General features: G+C 48.4%; 1 protein-coding gene across 1 annotated transcript in view; it reads right to left on the reverse strand.

Moving 5' to 3' along the window:
• nwk (FCH and double SH3 domains nervous wreck) overlaps positions 1-12,123 on the reverse strand; it is a 170,721-nt gene that overhangs the window by 106,973 nt on the left and 51,625 nt on the right. Inside the window, exons 5-6 of the mRNA XM_084600355.1 lie at positions 11,140-11,284; positions 7,963-8,099 (exon numbers count right to left, since the gene is read on the reverse strand). Coding sequence (XP_084456481.1) covers positions 7,963-8,099; positions 11,140-11,284 — 282 coding nt within the window. The remainder of the gene's footprint in view (positions 1-7,962; positions 8,100-11,139; positions 11,285-12,123) is intronic.

A 12,123-nucleotide genomic window follows, 5' to 3' on the forward strand; every position in this document is an offset into this window, starting at 1 on the left:
GTGTTCGGCCGCCCGGCAGTGCGTAAGCTTCGTGCCGAACAACGTTTACACGATCGTGTTCAGCGCGCTGATGAGACCTTTACCAGCTACATAGAAGAGGTCGTTGATCTCTGCAAACGAGTCGACCCGGCCATGCAGGAAGCAAACAAAATCCGCTATATCCTCGAGGGCATTTCTGAGGACGCCTTCCAGATGCTGGTAGCGAAAGATCCCACCAGCGTTAGTGAACTCGTGAAGCTTTGCCAGAGCTATGACGAGCTCCGCAAGCGGCGCGCTTCTAGGCGCCGCTCCAGTGTGTGCGACGAAGGCGTATCCGCATTAGCCCTGGGTGGTTCGCCAACTTCTGAAGGGAGCCCGCTGAATCAAAAGATCAAAGATTTTATTCGTGAAGAGGTCGCACGTCAGATCTCACTCCTTCCCCATTTTCAAGACTCGGGCCGCTTCGTTCCTGAACTGGCTCCATCTTTGGCCCCTGCTATACGCCGTGTCGTGCAAGAACACGTCGCTGATGTCTTGCCGTCCAACCCCGTGGTGCCGCCTGTGACGGCACCTCTCACGTATGCCCAAGTAACGGCTAGGCCACCACCTTCGCCCACGTCTGGCTCCTATGTGCAGGTCCCTGCCTACCGTTCACCGCCGCATGCTGAACCTTCGTTTCAAGCCCCACCCTCAAGGTTCCGCCCACATCCTATGAAACCTTGGCGTACTACGGACAACCTTCCGATTTGCTATGCCTGCGGTCGGCCGGGCCATGTTGCGCGCCTTTGTCGCCAGCGCCTCCAACCTTCACAGCCTGACATTCGACTTTACCCGTACGATACCGACTCACGCTCGCAAATGATTCCGCCCGGTTCTCAATTTGTCCCACAAGATCGCCAAACCTATACCACTCGTCGATCACATTCTCCTCGGCGCCGATCGCTTTCTCCAATGCTGCGACGTTCTACCAGCACCGTTGAGGGAAACTAACAGTCGCAGTTCCGGGGGCAAGAACTGCGCTTGTTTCGAATTCCTCAAGTCCTCCATGTCGTCCCGCTAATGTTATCAAAGTTTCTGTAGAAGGCGCCACAGTTCTCGCTCTCGTCGATACCGGTGCAGCCGTCTCCGTCATCAGTGAAGCGCTCTGCCGTCGAATTCACAAAGTGACCACTCCGATTTCCGACTTTTCGCTCCGCACCGCCTCATCACAGCACATTCACCCCTCCGCATCTTGCACAGCCCGTGTGCTCATTCAAGACGTCTTGTACCCCATCGAGTTTATTGTTCTGCCGAACTGCTCGCATGATATCATCCTCGGATACGATTTTCTATCGACTCATCAAGCCGTTATTGACTGTGCTCGTGCGCAAATTGCCTTCGCCCCCGTCTGTGATGCCCCCTTCTGTGATACCCCTCCCCGCACTGCAAAACTTCTCGTCGCCCATGACACCGACATTCCTCCGTTCTCTGCTGCCCTCGTACCACTGTCTTGTGAGTGGATAACTCCTTTGACTGCGATTTTTACACCTTCCGAAGCCACCTCCCGTCATCCCTGCCTCCTTTTTCCGTTCGCAGTTCTCGAAATTCAAGACGGCAAGAGTGCACTTTACGCCTCGAACCCATTTTCTTGCCCAGCAGTCCTGCTCCGTGGCGAATGCATTGGACGTCTTGAAGAGCTTGATCCCAGTCATATCACCACTCTTGCTGACTCAACTCCTTCCTTCGACGTTAGTCTGTGCTCTTGCGATGTTGCGACCGCTTCGACGCCCTCCGACGTTTTCCAACATGCTATTGATGCTGATCTTCCACTTGCGCAACGTGATCAACTTGTCGCCCTCTTGCAGAACTTCGCTTCTTCATTCGACTTTCCTCAAACTGACTTGGGCCGCACGTCTGTCGTAGAGCACACCATCGACACCGGTAAAACTGCACCTTTGCGCCAGCGCCCCTATCGCGTGTCGGCTTCGGAGCGCCAAGTAATTGCTGATCATGTGGACGACATGTTCCGTCGTGGTGTCATTCGGCCATCCCACAGTCCCTGGGCGTCTCCAGTTGCGTTGGTACCTAAGAAAGATGGCTCCTTCCGGTTTTGTGTCGACTACCGCCGGCTCAACAAGATCACGCGCAAGGACGTCTATCCTCTGCCACGCATCGATGACGCACTAGACTGCTTGCAGGGCGCCGAGTTTTTCTCCTCGTTGGATTTACGATCTGGCTACTGGCAGGTGCCAATGGCTGACGCTGACCGCTCTAAAACTGCCTTCATCACACCAGATAGATTATATGAATTCAACGTCATGCCCTTTGGGCTTTGCAACGCCCCGGCCACATTTGAACGCCTCATGGACACTGTGCTTCGTGGATTCAAGTGGCAAACCTGTCTTTGCTATCTCGATGATATCGTAGTCTTTTCTACCGATTTTCAATCCCACCTGCTCCGACTGAAGGACGTTCTCACTTGTCTCGCTACCGCCGGCCTCCAACTGAATCTGAAGAAGTGCCGCTTTGCTGCTCGCCGACTAACAATTCTAGGTCATGTCGTTTCTAAGGATGGCATTCTTCCCGATCCCACCAAACTTCGTGCAGTTGCCGAATTCCCACGCCCAAAATCACTGAAGCAGCTACGAAGTTTCATCGGCCTGTGCTCCTACTTTCGCCGCTTCATCTTAAATTTCGCCTCTATTATTGCTCCTCTCATCCAGCTCCTCTCCGGCAGCTCCGACCTCTGCGCATGGACACCTGCTTGTGATGACGCCTTCAACACTTTACGCCGTCTTTTAGTTTCGCCTCCCATCCTCCGCCACGTCGACCCGAATGCGCCAACTGAGATTCACACTGACGCTAGCGGTATTGGGATAGGCGCCGTTCTCACCCAACGCAAACCTGGTATCCGAGACTATGTGGTGGCGTACGCAAGCCGCACCTTGACCAAGGCAGAGTCCAATTATTCTGTTACGGAAAGAGAATGCTTGGCCATTATTTGGGCCATCGGCAAATTCCGTCCATATGTCTATGGCCGACCATTTTATGTGGTCACTGATCATCACGCTCTGTGCTGGCTGGCGTCCCTCAAGGACCCATCCGGCCGCCTTGCTCGCTGGGCTCTTCGCCTCCAAGAGTATGACATTCGCGTCATATATCGCTCAGGCATCAAGCATACTGACGCGGACGCTCTTTCGCGCTCACCGCTGCCTCCCTCTTCGTTGTCTGATGAGATCTGCGCCTACGATTTGTCTTCGCTTGCCACTATCGACATGGCCACGGAACAGCGGCGCGACCCTTGGATATCTACACTTCTGGACTTTCTTTCAAGTCACTCTCCAGGTCGTTTGTCTCGGGCGCTTGCCCGCCAAGCTCACCATTTTTCAATTCGTGACGGGCTGCTCTATCGCCGCAATTATCTTCACGACGGAAGGAAGTGGCTTTTAGTCATCCCCCGTCATCTCCGCGCAGAAATTTGTGCTGCTTTCCATACTGATCCCCAGTGCGCCCACGGCGGAGTGTTGAAAACCTACACGCGCTTGCGTCTACGTTTCTTCTGGCGTGGAATGTACCGCTTTGTCCGCCATTTTGTCCGCTCTTGCCAGTCTTGCCAACGCCGAAAAACTCCTCTCAAGTCCCCTGCTTCGTTGCAGCCGTTGCCCTGTCCTGCCCGTCCGTTTGATCGTGTCGGCATAGATCTATACGGTCCCCTTCCTACAACTTAGCTGGCAACCGCTGGATTATCGTGGCAGTGGATCATCTAACCCGCTACACTGAGACATCATCATTGCCCTCTGCTTCCGCACGCGACGTGGCTGCCTTTATTCTGAAAAACCTGGTTCTTCGCCATGGTGCCCCTCGCGAACTGCTCAGTGACCGCGGACGCGTTTTCTTATCAGACGCTCTTGAGGCTCTCCTGAAAGAATGCCGCATCATACACCGCACCGCTACCTCGTACCACCCTCAGACGAATGGACTGACAGAACGTTTTAACCGCACTCTCGGTGACATGCTGGCTATGTACGTGAACACCGACCATTCCAATTGGGACCAAGTTCTACCGTTTGTTACTTACGCATATAACACCGCGACACAGGCCACTACTGGATTCTCTCCATTCTTTCTCCTTTACGGGCGCGAGCCACCCTGTACTATGGACACACTTTTTCCCTACCGCCCTGACGTTTCCGAATCTTCCCCGCTATCCGATTCCGTCACGTACGCAGAAGAATGCCGTCAGCTCGCCCGCTCTCTCACAACAGAAAATCAGTGGCAACAAAAATACCTCCGTGATACCGGCGAAGCTTCGTCATATCTCCCGAACACACTGGTGTGGCTCTGGGTGCCCTCCACAACCCCTGGCCTTTCAAAGAAGTTTCTTGCTCGCTACCACGGGCCATATAGGGTCCTCCAGCAAACATCTGCAGTCAACTACGTAGTTGAGCCCGTCACGCCCTCTGCGGACTTGCGTCGCCGTGGTCGTGAAACCGTTCACGTGAACCGATTGAAGCCATTCTATGACCCCGCTGTGCTTTCCGCGCCATAAGTCGCCAGGATGGCTCCTTTTTTTACCCGGGGGGAAAATGTACTGTGATAGTCAGCACTTCAGCCATCGACATGCACCTGTACGTTGTGCGACGAAGACAAAGAAGTACGCTGGGCTCGCCGTTGCAAGGTCCTGTCCTCACAGCTCTCCATCTGAGCGTCAATAAACGCCCTATTACAGTATGTATGTATGTATGTATGTATGTATGTATGTATGTATGTATGTATGTATGTATGTATGTATGTATGTATGTATGTATGTATGTATGTATGTATGTATGTATGTATGTATGTATGTATGTATGTATGTATGTATGTATGTATGTATGTATGTATGTATGTATGTATGTATGTATGTATGTATGTATGTATGTATGTATGTATGTATGTATGTATGTATGTATGTATGTATGTATGTATGTATGTATGTATGTATGTATGTATGTGAGTGCCTCTGCGTTACGCTAAAGATATGTGCTGAGTTAACACTGAAGATAGCGCGCTCTTTCGAAGAGGTCTGGCCTACGTGGTTAAAAAGATGTATTCTCTGCGTGTTGACGCACATGAAGAAGCGAACAAAAAGCAGAGTCGAACCGGACCAGCGTGCGCGCTACCAATGGCCATTTCTTCGTCCAGTGAGGGAAGGCGTTCTTCGGGAATACATGTAAAAGACGTCTTAAAGCCATTTTTCTGAATTTACAATGCAAATATAATGTTCTCTCTCTTGGTGAAGAATAGCCGATTATACCTTAGAATAGCTTTCAAAAGCGCGAAACGCCATTTCAAAGGAGATGCATTTTTAAAGCACCATGATACGTACCCTCAGAGTGCAAGGGCGCGACCCATGCAAACACGTAAAAATAAAATATTGCGAACGTTTTTTTTTTTTTTTTTTTTTTTTTTTCACTTCACGTTGTACTTATGTAGGCAGTCGTTTACAGTTCACAGTGTGCGTTCAGGAAGATCATGGTAATAATTAGGTGTAATTTCGAAGCTATCTTTCTAAAATGGCACGATAAGTGTGTGTTGGGAAGCCGCAGACACACACTTCACAGGCGCTCTATCAGCTGGTGTTTCCCCGAATACCACTTCTCCTGGAATATGACGTGCTGTCACGTGCGCTGCACAGGCCCAATAGTACGCCCACTGAATCTGGACAGCCTAGAATGCTCCACAAAAAAAAAAAATAAAAATAATAAAATAAAGCAGCACTCAAATGGTATGCCAACCGAGCAAAAATAAACTGCTCAACACGCTCAGTTTTTTTTTTTTTTTTTGCTCGGTTGGCATACCGTTTGAGTGCTGTTTTATTTTTTATTTTTTATAAACTGCTCAACCCACTCGCGCATTCAATGTGTGTGTCCTGGGGAACAACGGATGCGCCACAGACTTGCCACCAGTGACGTGTGTGATGGCTGTGGCGCGGTAGGAACTCTGGAACATCTACTGCACTGCGCCGCGCTGGCCGAACCACGTCATGAGTTGCTGGCGGCTTACAGAGCGCAAGGGGTAATCCCGGACAGCGTAGCTGTGCTTCTTTGGCTGCCACATGTGAGCGAACACATGTGAGCCTGTGTGAATACATAGAACATACGGGCTTGATGTCCCGCCTATTTCACGTCGCCAGATAGTGCGCGCTGTGACCGAACGCTCCGCGTGTGCTATTCCGGACGATAACGGCCGATCGACCCGCGTCGGCCGACAGTGTTTTGTACAGTGTGCCGCGTGCGTGCGTCGTAAACAGTGACATGGACACAGAGCTATTGCGGAGGCCCGCTCGATGGGCCGAGCGCTCAGTGACCTAAGACATTTGCGGGTGGGCCTCAAGCAAACTACTCTACATTGTGCCATAGTGTGCATATTTATTTTTATTTTTACCTACCCTGTCCTTTCTTCCCATCTCTTTTTGATTTCCTCTACCGGTCTTCGCTGTCCCTTTATTACCGCCGCCCCATTTCTGGTGATTCAGATATCGGATAGCGGATACCGAGGCTGGCAAACATCTTTTCCTTCCATTTGTATACATAAGAAAATAAACACTACAAAAAAAAATACCACTCGATAGCCGCCAGGAATAAGTTCTTGATACATTCTGTTTTTAAAATTTATATCAGAATCTCGTGTTTCGCTGTCATAGAACAACTGTAAAAGGCTGACTTGTTATATGCGGCGTTTGGGTTACAACTTAGTATAATCACTTAGTGTAACTTAGTATAACTTAGTATAACTTAGTAAACAATTTAGTATAATGCTCTGTATGTTTCTTTTGCCGCGTGGCGTCTGCTACCGGTCTGTTGCTGCAGGCAGCGCCAGTACTTGACTCGCATCTTCAGCCACAAGTTTGTTCGCATCAGAAATATGGGTACATTAAAAGTGCTGAACGCTTTTACCCAAGTTATGGCCTGGAAACTGACGGGCCGAAACTTCGTTGCGTTTACAAATATGGGGGCTCACGCGCAGACGGCGCGGAAGCGGCCGGGGTATCGTCTGCGTTGTCGTCTGCAATAGTGAGCAGTTTGTTTTCGTTCGTTTGTAATGCCATTTAAGAACTGATTTTCAAGTAAAGCATTCTGCGCTATCGAATTTCAACAACCATAACAGCCAGTGTAGTGCCCGTGACAGTATGTAAGTGGCTCCAGGAGAAACTTGCGTGATTCGGAGAAACAGCAGATGATATAGTGTCTGTTAGTTGTATGTTATGCTTCACAACACATACTTATCAGGCCGTTTTAAAGACATATAGCTTCGAAATTTCGTTGCACATTTCGAAGCACACGCCAACTGCAAATGAACAGCTACCTGCATGATTACACCATGAAACTAGAAATATTGTTCGCAAAGTATTTGTTTGTACACACATTTATTTATTTATTCATACCTCAAATGCCCCTGCGTAGGGGTTTTACATGAGGGGTTTAGCTATGGTGTTAGCTCCTCCCGTCTTGTGCCGCCCCCTGGGTAACTCCCAAGCGCACAGGTCACGATGTTTTAAAAATACACCATCTTCGAAAACAAGGTTTCATACTTTTACAGCCTGGTTTCATAAGAGACGATATCGTAGGTGCACTGTGAAATAATAAAATAGCTTTTACGACTTCTGCGTACATGTATTCCTACGGGGCGTAATCCCACTCCGTAAGCAGAAGTAGCCACAAGTGGCGCTGTACGCAGCGTCGACGGTGGTGACCCTGGCAGCGTCCACGGTACCATTTCACGACACTTGGAGAAGCCGGTTTGACATTGCTGTTAAGGGGGGCAGTCGTTAACTCTCCTGCGCTACGAGAGCAACCCAGTGCCCACCTATGGCAGCGCTCTTCACGCCTTTGTGAAATCTTCATTTGTAGGGCAAGGGGTTGAGCAAAGCAGTCATGTCTCAAGTTTCCAAGATGTGCGATTGGCGTCTCCATTGCCAATGTATGGAGATCGCACACGCTAAGCGTGACAGGTGCTACTCACTTCTCTTCGGCATCGTGCGCCTTGTCGCGTGCCTCGTGCGCCATGTGCTCCTCCTCGAAGTACAGCTTCTTGGTCTTGTCCACGTCCTGGACGCACTGCTGCACTTCCTCCTGGATGCGGCGCAGGTTATCGAAGCACTGCACAGGAAAAAAAAAAAAAAAAAAAAGCCAGCACACTTAGCGCAAAAAAAAATGAAGAAGAAGAAAGCGTGAGAGAGAACGTCTTTCTGTATTTTCCCTTCATGACGCAAATGGCTTTGAAATAAGAACTAATAATTTCACTGGCGTTACGAGTCTTGCGTTAGTAACGGTTAGTAGTAGTTGAAATTGTGTTGACAATGTCAGGCCCTACGAAGGAACTAGTACAGTTCCAATACGCTCCAATATTGGACCAATAATTTTGCAGCCTGGTCCCTGGGAAATGACTTCGAAGAGGCTCTGTGGATATTGAAGGCCTGATGCTGCTTATTTACGACAGAAAACTCTTCACAAGTTTTATAAATATTCACGATCGAAGAAGAAACATAGAACTTTACAGTGGTATTTCCCAGCGTTAACAGAAATAAACATGGCCATGGCAACCGCACAGTTCCTTTTAACACCGGTTTAAACCTAAAAAATCTCGGAAAACCCCGCGGAGCCGAACAAAGCCCTTATGATAGCGTACAACATGCATGGAAGCAGAAATTACTGGTTCCATACATTGCGCAGTCCTCGCAGTAACGACCATCTAGTGGGCTGCATTGAAAGTTCGAGACCATTGCTACGAAGAACCTCGACCGGCTCATCTGAAAGGAACGCTCCGTACTAGGTTTCTGCCGCCACCAGGACTGCTTAATACACCTTGAGCGTGCTAAGCTATGATGTTGCTAACACTGTTGCGATCTGCGCGATGACTGTCCGGTGATACACACAGCTGTTAATGTCGCAAACACAGCGACGTCATTTCGGCATTGACAGCGAAGACGAACAGTGCGGTAAATTAACGGTAGTAGGCCAACACCGCCGAGAAAGGCTTCATCCCCTAACGGATGTCGCAAACGACGCTTCACAGGAACCACGAAGAGCGAGAGAGCCTGTCCGGAGAACTGAGAGCCAGGACGTGGGCTCAAGGGGCGAGACCCAAACGACCGTTGTGCGAGGCTTTGTTTGTCTCCCCAACGGCTGTCGCACTAGAACGCTAATGTGTAGGCAAAGCAAGGTGACGGTAGTAAAGCGAACATTATGTTGCTGGGAGCTCAATGACGTATACTGATTGACAGTGCGCCAATATGACACCGAGATGACTTTCTCGCGACGCCACGGATCGGATGCCATATGGCACAGCTCAGCAACTTATGCCCACAAAGACTACCACGTGCAACAAAAGGTTGACATTGTGAGGAGACCTTTAATCAGAACGTTTCCATTATCCGAACTTCAGGCTGTAAGGCCAAGTCCAACGTAAGGAAAAAGAAACTATTTCCACATGTCCATTTAACTATTGCACATCACGGAAGTTTTCCGCAATCCTTTATGCTTCATTAAAGCGTGGTTTCGTTTGAACCAATTAATAAATCAGAAGCGTTCAAAATTCATGTCTGGTTTGATATGCCCGCCGCCCCTTCTTAACGCACCTTGTTTTAAAGAGCTTATCGGCGCAGAAAGGGTAATATAATGTGATGTACTTCTGACTGCTGCTATGCTCCCCAGTTCTTATTTTTGCACCATGGTAAAGCGAGCGTAAATGTTTGAGCCCAATTTGACAGGCGAGTGAGCACACAAATAGCCAGGCTCGCTCGCGAACGCAAAACTCGGGAATTATGCATCGCCTTTTCTGTTTGCTGTTCCCGGCTTATTTCTTAGCACATTCGCAAAAAATAAAAGAAAGGAAGAAAAGAAAACTGATGCAAGGTAGGAACAGCGAGAACTTGAAGGAGAAGTACACACGGCGCGATGCGAGAACAGGAAGACTCTATTCCGTCTGCTCATGCCTATTCAATGCCTGACCAGCTGGGAACAACGCGTAGAGGACGTTAGGAATATGCATGCTACGCGAGAGATTACTGCGGACACGGGCGAAGGTGCGCACACAACGGGGCTGTGTGGCCGCGCTGCTCGTAGCCATGGGGAGAGAATTCACACGCTTTTATTATTTACGAAACGCCCCAGGTAATAAGCTCGACGATGAGAAGCCTAGAGGAAAAAGTACCTTCCAAACCAGGAATAGTAATGGTCACTTTATTAAAACGGCTCTAGAAAGAAAGAAAAGAAAATGGTTTGACCTTCACAGCGGTATCCGTCGACGCGTCCCAGTCCCACACTCGTCTTTAAGCAGCAGACACCTCCACAAAAAGTGAATAATTTATTCTTTCCGGTTATGAATCACGGGGATTTGCTTAAGCTGTTGTTGCACTTCTTGTTCGTTACTGCTGTAAAAAGGACGTCTGCCAGTAGTGAAATTTATCCAGCATTTTTGTTTTGTTACAGCTTAGTTTACTTGCGTTGCGGTAATTGCTTGAATGGGTTGCTTGTAGCTGAAGGAAACAACAGCCAGGCCACTGATTTTTATCCTTGACACCCATATGAAGATGCCAGCTCGGTAGCTCAGAGAAACAATGGTTCACAATTTCACTGCACGTGTCCCAATGTTTATTTTATTTTTAAAGGAAAACTGGCGATACTGTCCATGGAGCAGCTCAAGTCAGAAAGATTTTCCGAAGAAAACGTCCTATATCCTGTAAAGCCGATAGGAAGACAAGAGCCAGCCATACTAGAAGAAATTAGACTAATTAATGTGTGCCACTTTAGAAAGAATAGCGTCCATCCTGCTCATTGTGAACCCCAAATTTCCTCTTTGTAGGAATAAATTCTGAATTTTTTTTCTTCGATGACATATTACATGAATGTAGGGTTGTAGCTGTAAAAAATTAATCATTCTAGATCATACAGGTGCCAGGTTAGAAACTAAATAAACCACACTGAATAAACAGCTTTCCCGAAAAGAAAGCAACTGAGAAAACTATATTCACGTCAGCCTTTGTTCCTAAAGATAAACGTTTTTCGAACCCATAAAAAATATCAGACAAATCTTATCCCAATAGCAAAATACTACATAAAGAGAGCCTTAGTAAAGGGAACCCTTCATACAAGCTCTGCTACGGAGATCAAGTGAAAAAAATCTCGGGAAAATTGCTACCTTCTTGGCCACGTGAAGCTTGTTGGCTCGGACGTTCTTGGCGTTCTCCGATATCTGCTGCGAGAAGACCTCAGCCGCGGCCAGCCGAGCCTTTGCGATCTTCTCCGTTTCGTCCAGAAGCATCCGCCATACGCCGAACACGGTCCTGCGTGGTTTGAAAATGGTTCCCAAGGCTCAGCACGGTCGACAAGCAAGGAACTATAGTTCCATCATTTCCAGTTTACATGAATTGCCGCTATATAAGTCATCACTTAATAGAAATTTTGCACTTTGCACGTGGAAAAAGCGGTTGGCAGTGTGTAGTTAGTGTGGGAGAAGGTAGACAACAATGCAAATTAAGACAAAGTAAGCGAGGTACAGTGGGGGTAGCGCAGGCCCTGTCCTCCCGATTGCAATCTCGACGCAATCTCCCACTGATCGTTGCGTACGCGCGAGGACTTTTCTTTCACTCAGTGGTTCGGGATAATGACGCCCACTTTAACTCCATTGCTCGTTCAGATTTTTAAGTTTTTCAATGTTCACGAACTGAATATAACGTTGATAATATTAACAATCGAGAGAGGCTGTGTCAACAACCAAGTGCCCGGAACACTATTCTATGCTTATATGGAGAATGTTACCACCACCAAGCCGTCTCTGTGGGCTTGGCGCCGATATTCACGACACCTTTCAAGTTTCATGTTCCAGCACGAACTTCTTGTAGATAATTAAGCAGAACTAACACTTAACCAAGCGCTGTAAGTCCTAGCCTAGTACTGAGACCAAGATGACGCTATTAAGGCGCCGTTCGTAATTGGAATCTAATGAATAATTCTGCAACTATGCCACCAAAAATCAACATCGTGAGTGGCCTGTACGACTTATAATTTCATCCAACTTTGCGCAACAGAATTGCGCTTGCATCTGAGAGTCCAACGCAGATGTTGCGCGCTCCTTATGACTGGCTTTCAAGCTGTCGGCGCCGTCTGCCAATACTGAGTGTTG

This window comes from Amblyomma maculatum, chromosome 4, assembly GCF_055883805.1.
Source record: "Amblyomma maculatum isolate TAMU_Amacu chromosome 4, ASM5588380v1, whole genome shotgun sequence".
Lineage (NCBI taxonomy): Eukaryota > Metazoa > Arthropoda > Arachnida > Ixodida > Ixodidae > Amblyomma > Amblyomma maculatum.